This window comes from Ipomoea triloba, chromosome 11 (assembly GCF_003576645.1).
Source record: "Ipomoea triloba cultivar NCNSP0323 chromosome 11, ASM357664v1".
Classification (NCBI taxonomy): domain Eukaryota; kingdom Viridiplantae; phylum Streptophyta; class Magnoliopsida; order Solanales; family Convolvulaceae; genus Ipomoea; species Ipomoea triloba.
In genome coordinates this window covers 10891713-10919554 of record NC_044926.1, presented here as the reverse complement: position 1 = coordinate 10919554, position 27842 = coordinate 10891713, and the positions used below count along the sequence as shown (strand labels likewise).

The 27842-nt window shown below is 34.3% G+C and overlaps 2 protein-coding genes across 4 annotated transcripts; both read left to right on the top strand.

Annotated features, from left to right (window-relative positions):
• The first annotated feature begins 3929 nt into the window (after positions 1 to 3929).
• On the top strand, positions 3930 to 5953 carry LOC115996405. 3 transcript variants are annotated; one of them, XR_004093613.1, is made up of 3 exons: positions 3930 to 4674; positions 4755 to 5134; positions 5229 to 5953. XR_004093613.1 is itself a non-coding variant. In XM_031235610.1 (2 exons), the coding sequence occupies exons 1-2, from the start codon at positions 5036 to 5038 to the stop codon at positions 5442 to 5444; spliced, it is 315 nt and encodes a 104-aa protein (XP_031091470.1). In that variant the 5' UTR covers positions 3930 to 5035; the 3' UTR covers positions 5445 to 5953. The 3 variants fall into 3 exon arrangements, 2 of the variants coding, with proteins under 2 accessions (XP_031091470.1, XP_031091469.1); XM_031235610.1 differs by having other exon boundaries at positions 3930 to 5134; XM_031235609.1 differs by having other exon boundaries at positions 3930 to 5146.
• Positions 5954 to 21851: 15898 nt separating this feature from the next.
• Positions 21852 to 26335, top strand: LOC115995694 (truncated transcription factor CAULIFLOWER A-like). The gene is made up of 8 exons (XM_031234798.1): positions 21852 to 22179; positions 22994 to 23072; positions 23854 to 23918; positions 24005 to 24104; positions 24834 to 24875; positions 24962 to 25003; positions 25103 to 25221; positions 25886 to 26335. Exons 1-8 carry the CDS (start codon positions 21995 to 21997, stop codon positions 26004 to 26006), a joined length of 753 nt encoding a protein of 250 aa, XP_031090658.1. The 5' UTR covers positions 21852 to 21994; the 3' UTR covers positions 26007 to 26335.
• Positions 26336 to 27842: the final 1507 nt, after the last annotated feature.

Here is a 27842-nt window from a genome sequence, read left to right as displayed (position 1 = left end):
ATGATAATTTAATAATAAATTAACGTGGAATTAAATTGAACAATTAAGGTAGAAGAAGCCCAAATATAATGATAGAAAATTTAAGCAAGCCCAATAATCGAAGTAGACCCCATACAAAATGGTGGGCAAATTATGCTATGGACCCGGGTCCACCTTGCAAGGTGGACTCGTGTCTATGTTCAAAAATTTAGAACTCTATGTTCACAATTTTAGAACTCAATATACAAAATTACATTACTTAATATTCACAACTTTTGAACTCTATATTCACAATTTTATTATATAGATTCAAAAATTGTGTTATACTGTTGAACATAGAGTTTTAATACTGTTGAATATAAAGTTATGAAATTGTGAACATAGAGTGATAAAATTGTAAACATAGAGCTATGAAATTGTGAACATGAAATTATGAAATTGTGAACATGAAGTTATAAAACTGTAAACATGGAGTTATGAATTTGTGAACATGGGGTTATGAAATTATGAACATAGAGTTATGAAATAGTGAACATAGACCCGGGTCCATGACATAACAACCGAAAATGGTGGAAGAAGATTTTAAGAAATTTAGTTGGCCCCAAAATGGGAAAATTGAGTCCAAAGCCTTAAATTAAATGAGTCTAGAAATTTGTTATGCCATGGACTTGGGTCCACTCAGGTCCATATTCACAATTTTAGTACTCTATGTTTATAATTTTAGAATTCTATGTTCATAGTTTTTGAAATCTATGTTCACAATTTCAGAACTCTATATTCACAATTTCATAACTCTATATTCAATAGCATAACACAATTTTTGAATCTATATAACAAAATTGTGAATATAATGTTAAAAAATTGTGAATATTGAGTAATGTAATTTTGTATATTAGGATTTAAAATTGTGAATATAAAGTTTTAAAATTGTGAACATAAAGTTTTTAAATTGTGAATATTGACCTAGGTCCACATTGCAAGATGGACCCGGGTCCATAGCATAATTTGCCAGAATTTCAATCATATTACATGGACCATAGTCTACAAAGCTGTGTGGAACATAAATAAGAATACATTTTTTATATACTAAAAGTACATTATTTGTGTACATAAAGTAATTATTTGAATACTGAAAGTACATAATTTTATATACCATCAAATAATATCTATTCAGTACACAAATAATCTTGCAGTATATTAAAACAATCATTATTGCATGGACCATGGTCCACACAGCTGTGTGGGCCAAAAATAAAAAGTACATTATTTTTGTACTGAAGGTACATTATTTTTGTACTGTAGGTACATTATTTTAGGGTACATTATTTTTGTACTGAAGGTACATTATTTGATATATACTATCAGATAATGTACCTACAGTACAAAAATAATGTACCTTCAGTACAAAATAATGTACTTTATATTTTTGGTCCACACAACTGTGTAGACCATGGTCCATGCAATAATTTGTCATATTCAAACTGTATCTTATATTCACAATCGTTATACCCTGCACCACGGTGCACATAGCAATGTGCACCATGTACGTAAAACGACGTCGTTTCGGTGTTAGTAGACGCGGACGCAAATGACTTAGGGAATTCATTATCTATAATACACATAATCATTATCTATAATACACAGAACGTTTGCCTAGAATACACAGAATGTTTGCCCAGAATACACAGAATATTGACACAAAATACACAGATGTTAGTGGACGCGAATGACTATAGGGAATTCATTATCTATAATACACATAATCATTATATAGAATACACAGAACGTTTGCCTAGAATACACAGAATGTTTGCCCATAATACACAGAATATTGATGCCCATAATACACAGAACTCATTCTCCTAACATTCGAATGCACAAATTAAACACATCACAACTTGTGTTAATAACATGAATACACATAATATTTACACAAAATACACAGAACTCATCCTCCTAAACATTCGAATGCACAAACACATCACAACATGTATTACTAACATGAAATCACAACATGTGTTACTAACATGAATACACATAACGGTTGCCTATAATACACAGAACGGTTGCCTAGAATACACAGAATGATTACCTGGAATACACAGAATATTAACATAAATACAGAGACCGACCGAAACGAGAAACGTGATTTCCAAAAAAAATGAACGATTAATTTACAATGCTAAAATCGACATCGTTTAGGTACGTGGTGCACAGTATAATTTGCGTTATATTCATGGTCCACATAATAATTTGTCCCAAATTTTAAAACAAATCCAAATAGGCCCATAATCCCTTGCCATCATTCACCCAGCCCATCTCACTTCAACCAAAAAAAATTGTAGGCGAAACAACTTATTTTAGTTTTATTTTTTAAATTTTAAATAAGGGTCTAGGTCTTACCAATTGGGCCAGACCCGACCCAATCGATCATCATGTTCTTCAATTAATTATTAATCACCCCAGCCAAACCTAGCTAGGCTTATTATTTGCTAAACAAATACAAGGTGAGGGAGAGAGACAGGGACAGAGAAATGCAACCGGATGGAGAGAACGAGAATCCGGCCGGAGCCGACGCCGATTTGAACCAACACCTACAACAACTCCTCATTCGCCGCAACGTGCGTCGCCTCATCGACGCCAAGCTCCGTCTAGCCTCGACGTTGCGGGGCAAACCAGCTCCGCCGCCGCCGCCGCCAACAGCCGCGATGCAAACAGCCCGGAGTCCAAAAATATCGGCGAACAGCAGTAGGTTTATTTTTATTTTTTATTTCGAAATTAATTCATTTATATTTCGAAATTTTATTTAACATTTCCTAAAATTATTTTTGGAGAATATATATATATATATAATTTCAGGTGCAGCCGTGCTCCTCCGTACGGCCGTGCGGTTACACACCACTCAATGTTACGAAATACACCACTCAATGTTAAGAAACACAGCACAATGAAACACACCATAATGTTACACTGTGGTGTGTTTTTAACATTGAGTGGTGTATTTCGTAACATTGAGGGGTGTGAACCGCACGGGAGAGCACGACTGCACCTGATCATGACTATATATATATATATATATATTGAAAAATAGCAAATTATAGAATCTAACCTCCACCGATAGTTTATATTTGTTGTTGCCTGAATCTGAACTTCTACCCAACTCTTTTATAAAGGGTGACAGGTTTGAAATTGTCACATGAAACCTTACATTGGGTTTCATCATATAAAACCTTTTACGTATTGGTACGTGTTAGCTTAGTAATATAGATAATTTTTTTATTTTAAAATTTTGTAAATATACATTTTATGAAAACTGTTTACATTATTAGTAAACAAACATATAAATTATTCTCTTTTTTTTTCTCTCTCTATATTTTAAAAATATGTAATTGAAATTACCACTTTAAACAATTGTAAATAGAATTTGAACTAAAAATTGTTAATTATTTTTATTAATATTTGAATATTGAGCATGAATTTTGGTGGGCATCAAGTGTAAAAAATACTACTCCGTAATAATTAATATATTAAGAAATTTGAAATGAAAAACAACTAATAGCATTTAATAATTTATAAATGTATAAGAAATCAAACATAATATACAAGTAAATGTTGCAAGTTATTAAACTAACACAATTTGTAAATATATAAGAAAGTAAGCATATAATGTGAAGTCTTTACACTTAATTACACATAATATACAAGCATATAATGCAAGTTACTATTTTTTTTGTTAGACCACAAGGTGTTCGGCAAATTATTGCATGAACCATGGTCTACACAGCTGTGTGGACCAAAAATAAAAAATACATTATTTTTGTACTGAACGTACATTATTTTTGTACTGTAGGTACATTATTTGATAGTATATATCAAATAATGTACCCTCAGTACAAAAATAATGTAACCTAAAATAATGTACCTACAGTACAAAAATAATGTACTTTTTATTTTTGGTCCATGGTCCATGCAATAATGATTGTTGTAGGAGGCATTTTTAAGCCCATATCATATTTGATGGCAAATTATAACATGGACTAGGGTTTATTTTGTATTTTAGACCTTCGTTCAAAATAACTTTCAAATTTTGTATATGTCGCTAGAAGTTAACAGTTTTTATACTTGTAGCAATCATATTATATGTCAGTAATTAAAGTTATTTGTTTACATGTACAGAATTATTAACTGTGTACAGAATGTGTTAATTGAAGGTATAAAATTTTTGTATTAGGGTTCACAATGCAATGTGAACTCTGGTTCATGGTATAACAATTGATACTCAGGATAGGTAGCGCCCAATGGCCATCGTATACTTGCATGGTTCCCCAGATTTGCCGACGCCATCGAGTTCCCTGCACGATCGATCTCTTCAACTACCTCCATCTAGTGAAGGCTATGGGGAAGATTAACTATGTCAACGGTTTTGTCATTATCTAGTGTCGCAAGGTGATTCGGAAAATTTCTAACCTACCTGACAACAATTGCAAGTGTAGGTGGAAATTTCTTTGGGTTTGCTTGAGTGGTCTTCTCATATGCGCAAGTGCGTGCCACCACTTGAGACTCTGGAGATTTGCACTACTGTCTAGAGGATTTCATCCAAGTTCTGTTCTTGGGAGGTTTATCACTCTCTAGAGTTCTTGGTAGCAGCTCGACTTCTTCCTCTGGCTTACGAGGCCTCTGATCAGACTATCACAGGTGGTGGGTCGGTCGGTCGGACGAAGTAATGCGATTTGTCCTCTTTTAATTTGTAACTCTTTTGCTTGTTTTCTGTGCAGGTCACTCAGTGATGGGGTTTGGTAGTGATCTTGAGAAGTTGAAGAGCACCGCTTCCGGGGATCAGCACACTATCGGCCGGCTACCGGCTACCTGTTGGCCCTCCGTTTGGTTCTTCCACTACTCCAGGCCAGACCAAAACGATCGAGAAACGTCCTATAGAGGCGGTTGAGGTCGAGACATTTGGGGATGCGCCTGTGATTGACCCCAAGAGAGCCCGGTTGGCTAGGGGGAATCCCAACTTGCCCAAACACTTACTCGCGGTACAATAAGCCTACCAGAGATGTTTAATTTGTTATTCCAGCTGAGTCCTCCAGCCGCATGCCTTGTTAATGAGACGATCGACTACGTGGGGACGCAGTTCGCCCATCACTTGTCCCAAGTACTTGCTGTGGTTACTAATTGCTATTCGCTTCTTCCCCCCTTTATCTCTTTTTGTCAATTGCTCTTACTGTGCTTGTTTTTGTATATGTCAGGCTGCCAACACAGGCGCTGAGGCTGAGTTATTCGTTTGGGCTCGACTTGATGCTATGGAGTGTGGGGGAGAGTTGAGAAAGCTTAAGGAAAAGGTGAGGGACCTAGAGGCTCAGGTGGAGTCTCTGAAGCAGTATCCAGGTTCCGAATGCTGCTGCTCACTACGCTTCTCGACCAGCCGACCTACCCGATTTGCTCTCAACGCTATGCCCATCTGAGGATGCTGCTCTCCCCTTGTTCTATACGTTGCGACAGGATCCTGTGGGTCTGATGATGCTTCGTAGGGTGACCGCCTGGGGTTATCATCGAGGGAAGCATGTCATGCAGAAGTCTTTGTACCAGACTCTTGAAGATGTTCTTCCGGAGGATTGGGAACAGGTTCGTGCAGTGTTACCTGCAGAAATATCGCCACCTGTTCCAGAGCTATTCAGTGATCCCCCTACAGGTCCAATCGGCACGTTTACTACTTCAAGAAATCAAGATCCTTGATGTTTTGCATTCTCTTAGTTGTTTACTGTTTGCTTAGACTTTGACCCATGTGCTCGGGAGGATGACCCAATTCTTGTGTCGGTTAGACTATTTTATTTTGTTTAAGTATTCTTCGTTTCTTTGCTTCATGTTGTTTACATGTAACTTCCTGTTCATGCTTTGGTTTGACTGACCGGGTGTCCACTTTGGTCACGTGAAACCTATCCTACAAATACACAACAACTAGATTGCAAAGAAATAGCTTTAGTGGTTAAGTGTAATAGTTAATCTTAAGCCGTGTAGAGCACCCAATGGGTAAAGCTTTTACTTGTACACTAAAGACGAGTGACAAGTAGTGAAGTAGATATGACTGACAGATCAATGAGGCAATATCGTACTGGCCAGCACGGTAAAAGTCCACCCGAAAAAATCTTATGTAATAATTTTGAGAATTAGTAAGTGGACTCAACCACAATGTTAGTTGAGTAAGATCGTGTAGGTAGGGTAGGGATAACTCAACCAAGCAAAACCTCAAACGATCAACCAAGCAAAACCTCAAACGAACAGGTCAGGAAGTGACAAGTGAACTTAATCACAAAACGTGACAAGTGAACTTAATCACAAAACGACTTAATCACAAAACTCCACTGGGCAAAATCGTGTAGGTAGGGTCAGGATAACTTAATTGGGCAAAACCTCAAACAAAAAGGCCAGGAGATAATCAAGTGATTAACAAAAAGGCCAGGAGATAATCAAGTGAACTTAATCACCAACTCGACAGATAATCAAGTGAACTTATTCACCAACTCGACTAGGTAAAATCATGCAGGTAGGACGAGGATAACTCAACTGGGCAAAACCTCAAACGAAAGAACCAAGTGATAACAAGTGAATTTAATCACAACTTGACCAGGAAAAATTATGCAGGTAAGGTTGGGATAACTTAATCGGGCAAAAATCGCAAACGAAAGAGCCGGCGAGCCGACAGATGACAAGTGAATTTAATCACAACTTGACCAAGCAAAATCGTGTAGGTAGGGCTGGGATAATTCAATCGAGCAAAACCTCAATTGAAAGAGTCGGGAGATTTTATTTAGGAGCATCATGAAACATTCCGAGTGGAGTCTTGAGCATTACAATGTTATTAGTAATAAAGTTTCCATTTACCCGTCCGAATACAAGTAACATATCAGTTACCCTACACTACTTGTAGAATTTCATGAGGTGTTCAGAGTTCCATACTTGGTCAAATTTATAGGTAACTTATATGTAGTCCCGGGTTTAACAATTGTTGAGAATTTGTAGGGTCCTTTCAATTTCATGGCAAATTTTCCATGATCGGTCGATTTACTAGCTTCTCTTTGTCGGAGCACCAAGTCATTGATTTGGATGTAATGTGGTTTCACCCTCTGTCATGGTAGGTCTTGGCGGCCTTCGGGTACTCGATCATTCTCCGCGTTGCCATATCTCTCTTTTCATCAATAAAGTTGAGGTTTGCACCTTGAACCTCGTTATTTTCCTCCGATTGGTAATTTCTTTCCCGGGTGGTAGGGAGTTGTGCTTCAATTGGCACCATTGTTTCAAATCCGTAGGTCAGCGAAAAGGGTATTTCGTTGGTCGCCCGTCGTGGAGTGGTTCGGTATGTCCAAAGAACATATAGGAGTACCTTTACCCAGTTTTGACCCGCACTTTGCAACTTCTTCTTTAGCCCGTCGAAGATTGTCCGGTTGGTGTTTTCCACTACGGCTGGGCAAAACAGTTTCGGTAACCTGAACCAAAGACGTTCGGTTCGGTTGGTTTAAAACCAAAAAATCGATCAGTTCTAGTTTTAGAAGAACCGAACGGTTCGGTTCGGTTTGTTTTTTTTTAACCGAACTGAAAACCTAACGTTTTTTTAATAAATATAAATATATATTTTATATAATTAATAAATAAATAAACAAATGTTACTTGTATTCGGACGGTTAAATGGAAACTTTATTTCTGATAAATATAAATATATATTATATATAATTGATAAGCACCAAGAATAGTACATATTAAGGGTCTAAAATAGGATAAAATGTAAAGTTTTGCCACCCGTTTATAACAATCTCATGCATTTTAAGCTCGGATGTGATCAAAATCTTCTAACATTAATTTTAGGAAGAGTTTTGAAGTGTTTGCACATATCGAAAAGGGATTCGAGGCCAAAACAAAGCAAAAGGCAAACGAAGCCGCGAAGCAGGAACCTCCCACGCAGCCCAACACGCGTGTGGATGGGTGTGGATCATTTCCAGTAGCTCTCCACGCCCTCCACCACGCGTGGCGCTAGGCGTGGTCCGGCCACAGGGGCCACTTCGGGAATTTTGGTTTTGGGTTGCCTATTTAAACCCCTTTTTCGGATAGATGGGGGAGACCTAGCAGCCGTAGAATAGTTTTAGATCTAAAGTTTCTTAGGGTTTTCTCCCCTCTTGGGGGAAAACTTTCTTTCTATTAGAGTAGATTCAAGAGCAAGATATGAGGATTGAAGTTTCAAGAACAAGATGTAAATGAGCCATTCATCCTGGATGGTACTCTTCTCTTCAATGTTTTGATTTAATGTTTGCTTCTCTTGAAACTTCCATTTCTTCTTCTTGTTTCTTTATTTTAATGATAGCTTAGAGTAGAAAGGGGATTGGTGGCCCCGAAGCTAAACTATGTGGTTGATTTGATATGACTTTGCTTGAAATATGTGAGCTTTGTGATTGTTGGATGATAAACTTGTGTGGTTGATGTTCATTATGCTTTGTGCCTAAGTGTGGCCACATTAGGTAGCAAACCCAGTGAAAGTGAGTGTGTGCGCGATAGCGGCCACTCACGAGTTCAACTCACCCACATCTCCGTCCTTAGTCCGAAAGGAAGAGGTCCGAGAGGAGTGGTAGACAATGTGTTTGATAAAATGCCCCAACCGAATAAGGGATGTGGGAGTCCAAGTGTGACGCCAATTGGTGAATTAATCTTCAAATATTGCTCCAACCTTGGCCCTTTTTATTTTGGACTAGTTACTTTCCAAAAATAACTTGAGCTCATATTTATTCCTCTATGAATATATGTCATTCAACCATCTTAATTTAAGCTGGGTTGAGATCTTGTGAAATTGCTTCTGTAATTGGATCTCCAAATTAATTTCCTTCTGAAATTGTATCCCTTATGAATTTCAACCCTTGCAATTTTCATCCCTTAGTTTATGCTATGAAACTTCAACCATTCAAATTGTAGCCCTTTGAATTTGTAGCTCCTAAAATCTCATCCCCCATTGCTTTTGACTTGAAATCTCATCCCTTTGAAATCGTAGCCCTTGGAATCTCATCCCATGTTAAATTGCTTCCCAAGTTTAATTTCAAAATCTTGACCCATGGCCAATTTTGAAATCTCATCCCATGGCAAATCTCATCCATATGCCAATTCGGGTTTCATCTTATGGAATCTCATCCCAAGTTCAATAACTTCATGTCTTCATCCCATGCTCAATCTCATCCGTTGAACTTCATCTGGGTTCTACGCCATTTCCCTTTGGGATTAATTTTTAATTAATTGGCTCCTTAGGCAATTTTGACTCCCTTCAAAATTTACCTTACAAAATGTAATCAGTGGAGTTTGATCCTTAGTCTAGTCATACTGAGATTAAACTCATTAACCATTTTGATTAATTATTTATTCTTTTTAATGTAATGTAGACTTCAATGTCATCATCTTCTCCAATATTGCATTGTTGCCTTTTTCTTCTTCTTGTGCATGATGTTCTTCAAGACTTGTGTCTTCATGACTTTGGATATCTCCATATTGTTTTCTTGAGATGGTTATCAAAATTATGTATTCTTTGACTTTTCCTTTTGATCTTAACCACGCCTAATACTCACTGTTGCAAAAATCCCCGCCTAGGCGCTAGGCGCTCCTAGACCGAGGCGAATTGCTCCCTAGGCGTCCGCCTAGCGCCTAACTCGGCCGACTTGGCCGAGTTGTCGGCCGAATTTGACCGAGTTAACTCGAGCAAGTCGGCCTTGTTAATTTTATTATTATATTTATATATATTTAAATTTATTTATTTATATAAGTAAGAGAAGTAAGAGATATATATATAATATATATAATATAATATATGACATACACCCACACACATGAATTAATTTTTTTGTTTTTATAGGTCGCCGCCTAGAACCGCCTAGACCGCTTAGGCGCTAGGCGCTAGTCTACCGCCCGACTAGCGCCTAGCGCCTATTGCAACCATGCTAATACTTGAAATAAAATTTTCGGGGTCTAATATTTTTCAGTATATTTTGGCATATCAAAATCTATTACAATTTATTCCTAACAAGTAGAGTATGTGCAACTCACTGATTGATATACAAATGGACTTAGGGTAACGAACGGTGTATGGGTGAAGTTGTTGGTGTGTGCGGTTCTCACCCTGAATTCACTACTTTGTTTTACAATTTTTCTATGTAGGTATGTTTGTGTTGCCTTAATAAAGTTGTTAGTGTACAATGTTTTACTGTTCTCCGGTGCGAAATCAGTTTCTGGATGTTAAGCACACATCTACACATTAGTGCACACTGGCTTCAAGATAAGTTTGTTCAATTTATTTTTTACAAATCCCTATTTACAAACCTTACCTTTTATTGCTTAGAATTTTCGTACTTGCATTCAGAGTTTTGTAGTTGTCACTGGCAAACTCACACAACACTCACGCACATGGGTCCTTTTTAAAAATTCATACTAGGTTAGAAAACGCACAAACTATGTTATGTACATGCACATGGTAAATTTCAATGTATAATAAAATGTGTAAGTTTACATCAGGAGCTTGCCACACAGGGTCTGCTTGGAAACGACGCAATAATGCTATAGGGAGAAAGACAAAGTCCTCGGAAGATGAACTAAAACAAAACAAAACACTCGAAACCTTTCATTGTCAACCCAACGTCACCCACACACACAACACTTAGACTTTTGTACATGCAAATTTCACAAACACACATACATAAGCATCACATAAAAATTAAAAGTTCCACACTAAACCAAACATGCGAAACCCTTCATTGTTTACCAGAATTTTTCACACACTACTCAGGCCAAATGCACAATGTTCGCAAGAAACAAACGCGGTTGGTCGTGTATGTGCGGTAAAATATTTCGTGAACCTAGAATTAACATTCGAGCCCCCATCCACTGCAATTACTTAAAACACAACCCCCAGTTATACACCTAGTACACCCAATAACAGTTGCACAAACCACCAAAACCGGGCGCACGCGCCAAAAAGGTCCACATTCAAGACACACATACACTCAGACTTTTGCACACATCCAACGTCACACACGCACACACCTACACAACATAAACAAATTAAAAGTTCCAATCGAACTTACTGGCGAGGTCTTCTGACATATACGCACTCTGGACGACTGAATTCGTTTGTTTCTTCTACGCACAGAATTTTTTTAAAATCACATAATGAAAATATAGAATGTTTTTCTACCATGGTTAGGATCCCTTAAAAGATGAAAAATATTATATTTCATTTATATCCAAAATCAAAGAACATAATCAAATTACAACTTCACATTTTTGTATTAATTTCATCTTAATATAATTGATATTTTAATCTCAATTCTATCAATTAATTACAATTTTTTAGATGGTTGAGATGAGATCACATGATCTCATCTAATAGGGTGGTCTCATAGGGTCCAGCCCATATATATATATATATATATATATATATATATATATATATATATATATATGGAAGGGTTCAAGTGCGGGATTGTTCCCAGGTAAAAAAAAATGGGGTTAGATATGAGTCATTTATCAAATCTATATCAATGGTTCAAATCAATGAATTTTTAAAAAAAAAAAAAACCCATGTCCTCCATTAATGCTCTCATCTGAGCACTTGGGATGACATACAACCTAAAGGAATTTATGAAATTGTTTATAAAATTAATAAAAATTCATTTTAAATGGCGCACCTTAAATACACAAACCACGCACCTTAAGTGATAAACGTTATTTTTTATTTTAAATTTATGAAAATTCTTTTTTTAGTTTATTTATAATTTTAGTTAATCTTGTATATTCATTTATATAGTTTAATATTAATAATTAATTTAGTTTAGGCTTTTGGTATTTTATTACTGTTAGTTTAATTTTAGTTAATAGTTTGTGTTAGTCCATTTAATGAGAGTCATTTCCATTTTTGGCCCTATTGTTATAGGAGCATTGTCAATTTTAGTCCACTTCATTCATTTTTGTCACATTATAGCCAGTCTTATTTAGTTGTTGCCATTTTTAGTCCATCGTTAAAATTTTCGTCAAATGGTCGTCCAAAACAGGGGTATTTTTGGTCTTTTTATGCTTTTGTCATCTCCTTGACCCTTTGTAGTGGTTTTCGTTACACATTTTCATCCAATGCAGAGGTCCGGCGGAAGCCATGTGAGCCACATTACAAATCCATGGCTTGACAATGGCAAGAACTAAATAAGAATGGCAAGAACTAAATAAGTTGACTTGACAATGCCCCAATAACAATAGGACCAAAAATGTAAATCACTCATTTAATGAATAAATCTTTTATTGTAATGATTTGGTCAGCTAACAAATTAAGCTCAGCCCATTTAGTGAGTCTCCCTTTCGAGAGTCAGCATAAACAAGCGAGAGAGAGGCGCAGATGCAGCAAACCAAAGTATCGATCGGGCTTTGGCAACCATCGTTTTGATGACCCGATTCTTCTTGAGATTGAATCGACAAGTGTAGAGCGATGAACTGAGAGAGAGACCAGCGGCGATGGGTGAGAGAAGGGGATCACGAACTAAACTTCTGGACGACGTTCCTTGGTTCAAGAGTTTTCGGCGGCTATCCTCCATCTGAATCACGGAGGTACAGTTGAAGCTAGGTGTATAAAAGGAAGAGCCAATTCGATCAATTTCGTCATTCTTCATCATCAATCTCGTCTCTACGACTTCAATCCCCTAGCATATATTCTCTCTGGTTTTTTCCTTTTAAAACTTATTCTTTAATTTGTTGTTTAATTGTCAGTGGCACTTCCTCAATTTGTGAATTGTACAAGTGTTGCTACTTGGAGCCTAGATTATAGTGCATCAATTTCTAAGCTTGATTACAATTGCTACCAATGTTTGATTATAAGATGCTTTGCTAAATTAGCACTTTAATTCTGCAGCAATCCTGGTTTGCCTTGTTCTTTTGAAATATATTTGCATTTCATATATTCCAATTCCGGGAGTTGTACTGTGAGTTGTGGAATACATTGTTCAATGATATTGGTTAGTTGATGTTTTTAGAGTCATTCTAAGTACTGTGTTTTTAATCCTTGAACTTACAGTTGTGAGGTTATAAACATTAGTATAAAGCCATGGCTAAGTGAATTTGTTCTTGTGGTAATGCACTGCTAGTTTCATCAATTTGGGAACATGAACAATTTATCATGAGAATTTTGCAGTAGTTTAGGTTTCATTTTCGCCAACTCAATTAAGTTTTATTATGTTTCGTATTGAGACTAGTTGTGTTGAATCTGGCCAATTCTGACATAATTAGTTGTTTGAGGGAATTAATTGAGTACAATCAATGCCTGTTAATTCAAGCTCCTTAGGATAAATGAATAAATAATCTAGTCCTCTTGTTGGGTTATTTATTTGGTTCTAAACCGGGTATTCCGTATTTCTTTTTAGGCTAAATGGGTTTTTAACTGTTTGAATAAATATCTTAAGCATATGAATGGTTAATGCATGCGATTGATTGGCAGTATTAGACTTAAGATGTAGAATTAGTAGTAGTATTGAATTCATGTTCTAGAATTTCATCATCCTGTAACATATTAAATTGCCTGCGATTTCCTTCTTGTTCCTTGGTTTTTGGGTTATTTTATTTTTTGGCGCTAATTATTCCAAAAAGTACTAGTAATTCGGCAACAAAACCGCTTATACCTGGTAATGCAAGGGAAGCCATTGAAACGCTATTGAACATCGTGAATATTTTTGGCATTTGAATAGCTATTCCCCTGAACATCGTGAATATTTTTGGCATTTGAATAGCTATTCCCCCCATCATCGTGAATATTTTTGGCATTTGAATAGCTATTCCCCCCATTTCGTCAAGATAAACAAGCCGTATTCTATCATAAGTCGTTCCCGCCAAGAAAAAAGTGCAGAAATTATTTGTAAAAGTGAGTTCCCGCTGTTACAATGTAGTATCTGTTCATAATATTTTTGGCATTTGAATAGCTATTCCCCCCATTTCGTCAAGATAAACAAGCCGTATTCTATCATAAGTCGCTCCCGCCAAGAAAAAAGTGCAGAAATTATTTGTAAAAGTGAGCTCCCGCTGTTACAATGTAGTATCTGTTCATAGCTACCTACTGAAGCACAAAAAATTAACAGTTGCCTCCACTAAGGCTCGAACCCACTCCCATCATCCATGTGAGAGTGTTTTCCAAGACACTAAATGCCACTAGACCACAAAGTCTTTGGCACATCCTCCTGATTTAATTTTTCTACAATTGAACTTCCTTTAAACTCTTTAAGATTATTTATTCCAATTATTTTTAGTTTTTTAATCTGCATTGTTTTAATTCCCTGTGGGATCAACCCTTGCTAAAGCACACTATCACTACAATTGACTCTTGCACTTGCGAGGATAATTAAATTGTCTATCATTAAACACACAAACCATGCACCTAAAGGTTTAAAATGACGCACATTAAGTACACAAACTACGCACTTAACATACAAATCGCGCACCTTAAGAAGGAAACCCACGTACCTTAAGAAGGAAATTCACGCACCTTAGGAAGGAAATTCACGCACCTTAAGTTTCAATAATTGACTCACTTTAAAGCACAAAAACTCACACACCTTAAGAAGGAAAAACACGCACCTTAAGAAGAAAATTCATGCACCTTAAGAAGGAAATTCATGCATCTTAAGTTTCAACAGCCGACTCACCTTAAGCACAAAACTCATGCACCTTAAGAAGGAAAACCGCGCACCTTCAGAAGGAAATCCACACACCTTAAAAAAGGAAATTCATGCACTTTAAATTTGACCTAGATTCAAAAAGACCAAATTGCCACCGAACATTTTTTTAATCACTTTAATCTTGAACGTAGATTTAGGCAAGATTAAAGACTGAAATTTAACTGTACAATCGCACCTGNGATTCAAAAAGACCAAATTGCCACCGAACATTTTTTTAATCACTTTAATCTTGAACGTAGATTTAGGCAAGATTAAAGACTGAAATTTAACTGTACAATCGCACCTGAGACCATCAACCGCACGGGAAGTCGGGAACCATATATATATATATATATATATATATTGTAAAACAAAAATTCTTATATATATATATATATATATATATTGTAAAACAAAAATTCTTAATTTTTTAATTTTCACACTTTCTCGTCTCTTCCTATTTCACTCCCAACGAAGTAGCAAACTCATAATTGCATTACTGCATAGTAGCAGTAGTGGAGGTCATGTAGTGAGACATTTGATTAACCGACGATTGATATTAAGTTCTTATCTTAGTTTTTATTTTCTTTTTTTAAATGCGATTGGGTTCAGGGCGTATATTGGTGTCACTACCTGCACACTTGTTGTGACTTGCGATTGTTACTATTCGTCTAATATTGTTATATTATGTTTAATATTTTTAACAAATATATAGACCTAATAAAATGTATAATTTGTACATCTTAAATAAATTCAAACCTATTTAAAATCTACAGCATAGTCTTTTTTTAATAGCGTGCATATTAAATAGGCCTTTAAAAATGATTTAAGCTATATTATGCCATTTTATAGACTTAGGCTTGAGCCTAAAAAATGCTTATGTACATGCTCAGACCTAGGCTCAAGCCTTAAGTTCTCATAGTAGCTCAAGCCTAATTTTTCAATGCCCGGCCCTGCCTAGCCAATTTTCATCCCTAATCACAGGTCGTAAATTTAAAAGTTAACTAAATGTGAAAAATCATTATACTCGAAAGGTTTTATATGGTGTTAACTCTATTTTTAAAATTTTTATAAATACTAAAATTTACAAAAAAAATATAAAAAATAAAAAATTGAAGGTTCCCCTTCAATTTTTATTTTATTCTTTTAACACTTGTATCATCAAATTTGTGGAAGTCGACACGGAAGCTAGGATGGCCTCCGGAACGAAATTATCCGTTTATGACAAAAGGCAATTATAAAATTAGCCGCCGTGTTGGTCTTTTGTGGCAAAGAAAGATTTGCCTCATGGAAGGGAGATTTTTCACTGCCACGTTGGAATGCTTTGTCTCCTCCATAATCTCCTAAACTTTCTTGTGTTTTGTTTGTTATCTGGTATTTATTTATGTTCTGGTGTGATCTCATTTTTTTTACCATTAATTAGAATCACGAATCAAGATTAATCTTGTTCGTGTAAATAGTTAAGACTCAAATCTAAGACCTTTAATATTTATACATTTATTCATACATTTAACACATTTTATGCAATAATTACACAAATACTTAATGTAATAAAAATAAAAGTATTGCATTATTTAAAAGAAAAGAATGATTATCTATCAATAATTTTATGATATTTTTTTTCAGTACTATTGACTCTATTACAAGGTAATACATGTTCTATACTTTCTCGATATGTTGCAGTCCGAAAAGTCAATACCCATCACTGGGGTTTGATCCTATGATATTCCCTCAAGGAGAGTCACAAAGATGTCATCTGAGCATACGGTGCTTGATAATTTTATGATATTCTTATGATTAAAAAAACAATTTTAAAATTTAAGTAATCTCTTTTAAATTTTAATTAAGATCATGGTTGAAAAAATCGATAGGCGCTCATCGGACGCTTTAGAGCGCCTAGGCAAGGATCGCCTGTATAATTTTTTTTTTTTCAAAAATTGTTTAAATTTTCTTAATTTTTAAGAATTGATAATTATAAACTATTTAATACTTTAATAGTTAATACTAAAATATTAAATATTAATCTAAAAACATCTACAGTTTAAAATTTTTAGGGTTATTTGGCTCAAAACGATATTGTTTTAGTGAAATAACACTTTAAAAAAGAGGGGAACAATAGCTAATCGGCCGCCTAGTCGGTGCCTAGGAGGCCTAGGCGATCAGCGCCTAGGCAGTCTATGCGGCGCTTAGGTGGCCTAATCGGTCGCCTAGCCGGTCAGTCGCCTAGACCACCGATTATGGTGATACGGTAGGCAGTCGGTCAGCGCCTAGCACCTAGGTGCCGATTAATCGGTGCCTAGGCAGGATTTTTGTAACATTGATTAAGATAAACATAAGCAAACTTTACAATTGCTAATTTACTCCTTTTTTTTTCTTTTTTTAATAAAATCGAAATTTCAAGAGAAAATGCATTTAAAATAATAATATAAAAAATGTATCATCATTTCTAAGAGTTTGAACTCAGGAAAAATCTTTGTAATCATGAAAGTGGTTTCTAATTCTACCAATTGGAAAACATTAAAATATGATAATAGCACTAGAAATCTAAAAACAATAGGTATACATTTAGGTTAAATCTATGGTTTTTGTCCTTTTTTTTTTTTTTTGTGCCCTATTAAATGTATACTTAGGAACCTTCAAAAAAATATGTATACTTAGGATTTTTAATGTTCTACAACACATTTTCATTTGATAAAATTGTTCTCGTTGTATTTTTATTACACAAAATTACTCTTACAATATTATTATAACTTCGTTACTATTTAATGCATTCTAACGTTGATGACTTCATCACTATTACCATACACCTATTATCTATCCATATATTTTTTCTATTCTTGAGTCATCATTTTATTAAAACCATTATAAGACAATTGATTTGATTATAGATTATATTTAAATTAAATATTTATGGATGTTAATTCAGATATGAGTGTATATAATACCTATATTATTTGTGTATGTATACCAACTTATGTGAGTATTAACTTAATATAGATAAACTTTTTTTTTTAATTTTAAAATTTTGTAAATATAAATTTTATGAGGGAAAATGACACCCTCCCTTGGAATTATAGGCTTATAGCATTTTTTCCTGTAAGTTATTTATGTATCCACATTGTCCTCTCAATTATTTTAAAAGTATTAGTTTTTTCCTTTGATGTTAAATACTTAAATAGACATTTTTACCCTTAAAATAATTATTTCGTTTATTTTTCTTCTCCAACAAATTATTATTTATATGTAAGGATGACTACTGTTTGATATGAACCGAACCAGACACTATAGCAACCAAACTGAAACAGTAGGGACGATTCTTGTTACGATTCAAAACTGAAAAAAAAAATAATTGATGAATTTAGATTATTTTAAAAATAAATTATTTAAAATTTAATTTTTAATATTTAATTTAATATTAGTATATAAAATTTACCTAGTATATTAAAAAATATTAAAAATACTCTTAAATATAAGGAGTTAAATTTACGAACTATATGAAATGTAACCCCTCGTATTTTCCGATAAGTTTGAGGTTCGGAAAATAGGTCTTTAAGTTATGACATTTAAGAGAAGACGGTTTGATGCTCGAAATAATTTTTTTTAAGGATTAGTTATCGATAGGCTGCGAACTACGCACCGGTCACGAACCGAGAAAATTTTAAGGATATAGATTCAGTTCGAATTTTCTAGAATTGGGATTATTAAATATCATGCGATTAAGCCTGAATTTCTAGTTAGTTCAAGAAAAATTTCAAGTGGACTGTAAGGGATAAATTGTTACGGACTCTGTACCTAAATTTAGCGGGACACCGAAAATTCCCAAAATTGGTGATTTGTGACGGGAATATTTTTACGATAATTTTGGTATTAGAATTTTCCCGAATTAAGTTATAATCCTCCGAACATTCATCTGATTTAACCATAAACTGACCAAATAAGTTGTGATCTTCTTAAGGACTCCATAGGGTATTGACAAGTGGCAACCAAATCTAGCCTAAGATTGGATCATTTAATGCTAGCATTAATGAGGTATGGTGCAATTGCACTTGATTTCTTAGTCTTCAAGCTAGAGCTCACATCATCATCTCTCTCATCCTACTCCATCCCATTTTCGTAGATCACCCAAGGAAGAAGAAGAAAAAAATAAAAAAATTGTTTAGTCTTCCATTGTGATCAAAGAGCTCCCAAGCATTTTTCAAACTCAAGTGTCTAAGTGTAGGTAAGATTTTAGACTTTGTTTGGTTGAAACCTTCTTAGAATTTAAGAGTAAACTAAAGGTGCATGGAAATGTTGTTGTTATGGTGATATTTTTAGGATCTTGGACTCAACGGAAGGAAAACAACAATTTCTACCATTTTTTTTAGGATCTTCCAAAAGAGGTAAGGAATTCCCTTAAGTTGGAATTAGTCACTTGAATTTGGATAATTGATTTTGGTTGAAATATGGTGTTTTTGGAGCTTTGGGGATATTTTTGTATACATGTTCATAGCTTGGATATGCTTGTATATTTTGTATTTATGTCCATATAGGTTTATACTTGTGAAAATAGTGAAAGGAAATCAGGGTAGATTCTGGCAGCAACTTCCATGATTTATTGGGAAAAATTGGTAAGGTATTTTGACTCCATTTTTTTTAGATATGTAGTTCAATAAGTGTAGAACCTACATATAAAATTTCATAATGATCGGAGTAGTATAAGTATAGTTTTCGGAATTTTTCCCAAAACTGGACGGAGAGAAAAATATTTCGGACCAAGGGCAAAAAGGGAATTTTCTGTGTTTATTCGTGGATCAAAGTGACCAAAACTTTTTATGGACATCAAGTACTATAAGTTGGGGTTCTACCATAAAAATTTCAAGTGAAAAAGAGTTCGGGAACTATTTTTACCGGCTCAATCTTTCGGACTGCGCCAAGCTGAAATTTTCTGAATTATGCTTAGTATGATTATGGATGTGTTAGTGATAATTGTGAGGTAGTTAGTGAGTTAATGGTGATCAGGTGATGCTAAGGACGTGGATTAATGATAGAGATTAAATGATAATCTCATGATTTTTGGGTTATGGTTAGGCAATGACCTTACCTATTAGAATTTATATATATCTGGATGTACGATATCCTCAAGTTATGATCTAATGGTGTTGATCATAGTGGAAGTTGTTGAGGACGATAGTTAAGGATGTTGGTTGATTTTAAGTGTGAGATGGACATATGAAGTGTATCCAAAAATGTTTATGAAAACTTACGTTGAAAAACGTATGCTATTTTGATATAAAGGTTGTCAAAACCTTATTGTTTGAGAAAATGATGTTTGAAAATCCTTCAGGGGCTAAAGAGGTAGCCGATATCAAATATTGGACTCATTTGTGAAATATGTCCAAAAGAAATGATTTAAGAAAGAAAAACTGAAGGAAGGAAAATGTTTTCAAACCCTTAGTTTCTGGAATAAGGTGGGGACCTACGGGAAGGCTTAAATGCCACGGCTCGGGGTTGGAATAAGGGTGGACCTACGGGAGGGCTGGAGTGCCATGGCCCTAGGTTGGGATAAGGAGACCTACGGGAAGGCTGGAAATGCCATGGCCCGAGGTTTGTATGATCAATTCATACTACAGAGCGAAGTCTATTCGCTGAGAAGAGATGGAGTTATGAAAAAAAGAAAGCCTCGTGCTTACTCAGGGGAAACTAAGTGAATTTTTGACTATGAAAATTATTGTTACTCTGGGCTGCGGTTCAGATTATTATGAGCATTAGAGCTGCGGTTCTATTTGCAAATGATGAAATTCTTGGAAATGAAAGTTTTGCAAACTTGTCTGAAAGGACATGAAAATGATTTTTTTTAAACTTCTAAACTAAAAATGTTTTCAAACTTTTGTCTACTTTTAAGTGACATATGGATTTTCTTACTTAGCCGTCGTGCTAACTACACTTCATTGTGTCCTTTATTAGATGCAGATTAGTGTGGGCTCTAGTAGCCCGATGAGCTCTAAACAAGATGGGAGTGGATGTCGATGTTGTAAGTTTAGCCTTAACGTTTGGGTATAGGAGAGATACCTGAGCGTGGCGGTAACACCGAGTTTTCTGCTGGTTAGATGTAAGCTTCCGCGACGCATTATCAGTGATTTTGTAATACAAGTAAGAGTTGAAAATTGGGGTGTTACATGAAAATTTTAAAAAAAAAAAAAAACCGAGAAAGAAGTTATTTTGATTAATATTATAGATTTATAGATAATAAATAAGCTTGGTAAAAATATAAAATGGAGATCATTCTTGCATGACAGAAAAGACTAGCAGTTATTATTCAAGAGTATGCACTAGGTAAATTCACATTGTGATATTATTCGGTGGCAAGAAGGTAAACCGCATATAACTAATCAAAGTAAAGAGAGTTGAACTTATAACATTGTGGTTACCAAGTGAATAACTTGATTGAAATTGTAAATATTCGTACTAATAAAGTAAATATTCTTAAAAAGATATTTAATGCCACAATTGTCCCAACATGAGCGTATCAGAAATATATAATTATACACCTGGGCCATTGGCTTTTGCGTAGACCTTTCTATTAATATAATAGTACTAATTAAAGTCTGTATGGGTCCCAGTGATGACGCAGCTGAATTCCAGTAAAAATTTATTTGTGAACACTCAACAGGTTTGGATTCTGATATAAAAATATATTTATTAATTTTTTATAAATAAAATTAATTTCAAAAAATATATTTTTTTCAAAATACTTATGATTCTTTACAACATAGTTAAGATAGTATCTGATTTCAATCTTTTTTAGTTCAAAAAATAAATGTCATAACTGGAGTTCGACTCTGTGACCCCCATTAGAATGGTAACAACTGGCAATTTGAAAATATATTATTAGTAAAAAATTTAATTAAAATCTTTTAAATAATGTAAATATTAATTTTTTTAAATTTAAAATAAATTTATTGCTACTTAAAATCATTATTTTATGTAGTTAAATTTAATTCATAAAAATTACTATAATAATTCGTAAATGTATCACCGAATCTTGCCGTTGAATTACCTGGCCTGGCTATTGGCCAATCAAAACTCGACAGCGTTTTCGACGAAACCACTCCGGTTTCATAATACCGCTTAACGCCCGAATCAAAACCACCCTGTCTCCCTCCCATTTATATTCCCCAACCTACAATCCATATCTCTCCACCAATGCCCGCCACATAACTGCAAGTCTTCAGTAGTATAGGGAGAAAGAGAGAGAAATCGAGGGAGAAGACGAAAGAGATCGGAAAACCGCTTTGCGGCTGCGGCGTTCTCTGCCTCTCGGCGGGGGCATGGGGAGAGGCAAAGTGCAGCTGAAGAGAATAGAGAACAAGATCAACCGGCAAGTAACGTTCTCCAAGCGGCGAGCGGGGCTGTTGAAGAAGGCCAATGAGATCTCCGTTCTGTGCGACGCCGACGTCGGCGTCATCATCTTCTCCACCAAAGGCAAGCTCTTCCAGTACGCTTCTGATTCGCGGTACGCCTACTAAATCTGCTCAATGCTTTCTGTTTCTATATCTGTATCTATATCTCTATCTCTATCTATCGATCTATATCTATATATATGTATGTATGCATTAATCACCTCTCTTAAGTTCCGTGCTGCTATGGATTTTTATCCCAAAATGGAAATAATTCTTGTTTGGAATTATTCTCACATTTTCCCCTATTTTCAACTATTTATTCAAATTTTATTAATAACATTAAACAATTTTGATTATTTTTTAGTATGTTACATTTTGAATTACTCTATATTTCTTATCTCAAAGCAATGGTTTTACTGCACTGTTAATATTTCCCTTGTTCTTGTTTAGATTTTGAATTGATTTTTTAAATATTTTCTCAAAATTTTTACAGTGTACTTTTAAAATTTTAATTTATTGTTTTATAATACTCTTCATATGGTTTGTAACTGTATACAATATTTTCATTCATAATGAATTACGTAATATGGATTCTAAGAATTGAAAGAAAATTTTACAGTTTTAATGTAAAATAAAATGAAGGGAATAATGTACATTCATGTTAAGAAATTTATATTTATAAATGTATATATGCAATAGTTATATTTAGTAAACTTTTAAATATAAATTTATAAGAATATTTTATGTACTTATTTTACCCCAATTTAAAAGTTAGGAGTTTTTAATAACGTTTACACATGCATGCATTCCGAAGCATTAGTCAATAAGCTAAGTCCTGAATCCAACAATGGTATTAGAACAAAATAATTCTCATTTGACGAGTTGATTGTTAAAATCCCATTAGAACAAAACCCTTTTGTTGTTCAGCATGGAAAGAATACTTGCAAGATACGAACGATGCTCGTATGCGGAGAGTTTGGCTAATCCAACTGATCAAGAATCACCGGTATGTCAAATCGTATGAAAGAGTTAATTTTGTTTTATTCGTTTAAATATAAGGGAGGTTGTGGGTTCAAGTTTCAGTGGAGGCGATATTGTCTCTTGATGTGATATTGATTTTTTGTTCTTCAATAGGTTGAGAAAGTAGTTATGAATAAATATTGCATTGTAATAGAGTCGATAGCATTCAAAAAAAAATCTAATCTCAACTTTCAAAATTAATCTATATTTAGTTCAAAATGTTGAAATTCACCAAACTTTATCTTTCCATTTGGACAAAATGTGCAATAGTTTTGAAAGTTGAGGACTCAAATTTTCAAAAATAACAACTATGAACTAAATTTAAAATTGCTAATACAGTCAGTTCAAACACCAATAATATATATATAATTAACTCTTGAAATAGGGAAAATGACACTTTTTATCCTAAGTTAGGTAATTGTTGAATTCATTCATAATTATCGGTCGTGTTTACCTTTTGCCTCTTAGTTATCATTGCCGTTACACTTTTCTTTCTTTTACGTGCTCATTTTTGTCCCCGAGTTATATTAAACTTGCAAATTTCGCCCATAATGTTTTGTTAGTAAAGGGACGAGAAGTGCAACGTCAATGATAATTTAGGGACGAAAAGTAAGCATGATCAACACTTAGAAACAAATTCTACAATTATCGTATAACTTAATGACGGAAAGTGCAATTTTTCCCCTTGAAATATATGCAATCGTTAATTATATTTACATTGCAATCCATTAATTTAGTTTGTATTGGGCTGTGTTAATGTTTTGCAGGGTAGTTGGAGTCTGGAATATGCAAAGTTGAAGGCAAGGATTGAGTTCTTAGAGAAAAATAAAAGGTACTACACAAAACCAAAATTAACAACTAACATTGTCTGATCTCTCTTATCCCACTGATTTTAGAGGTGAGCTTTAATTTGTATAGGCATTATATGGGAGAGGATATAGATTCTTTAAGCCTCAAGGAACTTCAGAATCTGGAACACCAGATCGATTCATCCATGAAACATATTCGGTCGCGAAAGGTCATCTCCCTTTCTCACTTCTTTTCAATAAAAGTGTTCAATTAAGCTTTCCAGAGATTATTTAGTAATAATCTCTTCTTTGTAGCATCATTAGTCCTTGATTATTTGTAGTGTTGTATTCAGATGATTGTTGCAATAGAAATATTGTTGGGCGGAGGCCAGTAAAGGGCCAAGTTTATCAATTGGTGGCTTGAGGATTGGTGGGTTGAGGCCGTTGAAGGGGCAAGTCCAGCACTTGCCTCTCGAAACTTGAAAATGTGATGACGGTTTATGAGGAAATAAAGTTGTGTATTCGCTAGTAACTATAGCTTTTGGCATAGTGGTATGCGCTTTGATCCTAACAAGTGGTATTATAGTCTACTAGCACTGTATATATAAATTCTTGTACGGCAATACATGTGAAGAGTGAACCAAACACAATTCATATTGTATTCCTTCCCGTTAGGTAGTGGTTGGTAAAGGGTTAAGTCTAGTACTCTGTGGCTGGGGATTGTGAGCGGAGGTCAGTAAAGTCCCTAAAGGCCGAGTCCAACAAGTAAGGAATTGAAATAAGTTACGTCTTCGCTACTAGCTATAGCTTTTGGCTTGTGTGGCAAGCGCTTGATCCTAACATTTGCTTATTCTATGTCCTATGAAATAACATTTCTATACCTTAAAATTCATTTATGAACCAAAACAACAAAGTTCTTCAACTAAATGTGTATATAAATTGTAAACCTTCCCTTGCAGAATCAACTCATGCTGGAGTCCATTTCCGAGCTGCACAAAAAGGTGACCCTCTTCTTTCACTACATTTACAATACTTGGACAAAAGCTAAGCTGGCATATTAAAAAATTATTATTATTATAATTGGCAGGACAGAGCATTGAAGGATGAAAACAATAAACTAGCCAAAAAGGTTAACCTTTTTCTATAAATTTCTTATCACGTGTTAGTTAAAAGATTCAATCCTTGAACTAGTATAAACTTCGATGCTTGTATTGGAAATCAAACACAGATCAAAGAGAGAGAGAAAGAGATGGCTGAACAGCCTAACTTGGAGCAACAGGAGAAACAAGACACCAACTCCTCATCTTCCTATGTTCCATCACAGCCCCTCAACTCCTTCAACCTCGGGTACTTCTCTGCCCAATAATACTACTACACTCTTTCTTGTTTTACGTGTTGTGTTTATCTCTCCCAAAATGTTAAATCCCTAATCGCAAGGGCCCCTTATACCTCTGTCCAACCGAGTCTTTGAGAAGATGTAAATCACAGTAACTCAGTGACTCAATGTTACTGAGTTTTGAATCTTAGTTTCTTTTCCAAATACTAATGAACCAGTGAGCTAAGTGTGTGTTGTTTATCGTTTTATGTGTCTGTGGTCGGATTTTAAAATTCTTAAACATAATATTTTAAAGTAAATAGCATCATATTAACACTTACATTAAGATACTAAGTTTAAGAATCATTGACAACAATCTATATTTGAAACAGGTTAAGATGAGGGAAAGAATTGAATAATTTTTCAACCCACCCAAGTTAATTATAAGTTAAACTGGATGGCAAAAAATGAGTTATTTATAATATGTTAATATTGATTATTCACACAAAATAAGACTCAAATATTCTAATTATTTTAATAAAGAAGTTAGTGTTAGGATTATATTATTTTATATCCTGTTGTCGGTTGAGAAGGAAAAAACCTTATACTAAATAATATATAGCATTGACTCCCTGAAAATAATACAAATAATACAAATAAACTGAACCTGGAAACAATCTTTGATAAAAAATGCAGGGAAATGTATGAGGCCGCAGGAGAGGACCGAGAAATTGAGGGCGCTCCGGCGGCTCAGCCTCCGCCGCCGCCCAACATTGTAATGCCGCAATGGCTGCTTCCCCATCTTACCGACGGCTGATAAAGCTGCCAAAAACATGCACGGTGAAGATTTATTAGATTTTCCTAGCCTGCAAATATGTAGCTTTTTGCAAATATATATAATAATATATGCCAAAAGAAATATGGGTATATTATGTTGTAAAATCTGGAGGGTGGGGAAACACATAAAGAAAACGAAAAGAAAAAATTGTGTCGTCAATTGACAAATTTTACTTTCGAACATGGTCTAAAATGGTGTCGTTTGACACTCGTTTAGTGTAATTAGTTCCGTTTGTATAATATATTCAGTTTTATTTTATATACATTGTAATTTTATTTCAGCATAACTAAAGTTTTATTTTGTTTCAACTATAGTTTCATTTGATATTTACATACAATAGTCTTATTACAGTGAGACATGTTATTGGATTTCATTTTATAGTAGTCTCATTATAACACCACTAAATTATAATTCTATTTCAACTAAGATTTCATTAGACAATATACATTCAAATATGTGAAACTGTTATTTAGCTTCATTTTATATACATTGTAATTTTATTACAATACAGATAAAGTATCATTTTGATATAACTACAGTTTCATTTGACAATATACACTCAATATATGAGATATGTTATTTAGTTTCTTTTTATACACACTGTAGTGTTATTTCAGTGAAGCTAAAGTATCATTTCAATTCAACTACAATTCTATTTGACAATATACATTCAATATTTGAGACATGCTATTTAGTTTCATTTTGTACATACTGTAATTTCATTTCAACACAAATAAAGTATCATTTTAATTCAATTATAGTTTCATTTGATTATACAAACACAATATGCAGGACAAGTTATTCAGTAGTTTCATTTTGTTATGAACACACAAAAAATACGAGATTTGTTAAATTTTAATGGCTGAAGTTTCCTTAATGCATACGATCTACTATAGGAATGCACATAGACTAGAGTGTGTGCAATTTGCACAACATAAGTGCACACAATCTAGTGTATGCATTCTTGTAGTTGTGTCTCAGTCTTAGGGGAAGATGCTAATTAAAACATTAGTGTATATATATATAGGCTTAGGTTCTAGTGAGATGAATGCCTCAAGTGAAACGTGCAGTGAAATTCAAGCCATTGATCAACTCTTCCTTCAAAATAAATTCGCCACAAACGCGATCTTCTCCATTGAAGAAGACGAACAGACTCTGTTCATCTTCTCCACTGGAGAAAAACGAACAGACTCTGTTCGTCTTCTCCATTGGAGAAGACTACTAGTGCGGTCGTCTTCTCCACTGGAGAAGACGAACGGACAGTCTATTCGTCCATTGCAGTTGAGCAGATGTTGTATTTGATTCCCAACATATGTTGTATTCGACACCGGTAGCATGAAATTCGATGGTTGTCCAAATATTTAACGAAAAAATAATGACCGATAGTTTTAGGTGAACAACAGGTCATTTGGGTTTAAATGCATTAAAATGACAAGTTTAAGTGTTTAATTAAACTTTTATAATGTTGGAGGTTTAATTGCACTTTTGAGTAAAGTTTGAGGGCTTATTTGACCATTTTTCCTTATATATATAATATCTATGATTTTAAAGCTTGAAGGCACAACAATGTGCTTTGGAAGAAGGGACAATATGCACTGGAACTCTGGAAAGTCAAAAATATACATGGTAAGGTATAAAATATGAAATAATTATTGATAAGACTAAATTTAATGCACGATCTTTAATAGAAATCATAAACGATCAAAATATTCAACTAAAATTAGTAATTAGTGATTCATTCAAGATCAAATGTTCTTTATATATATATATATATATATATATATATATATATATATATATATATATATATATATA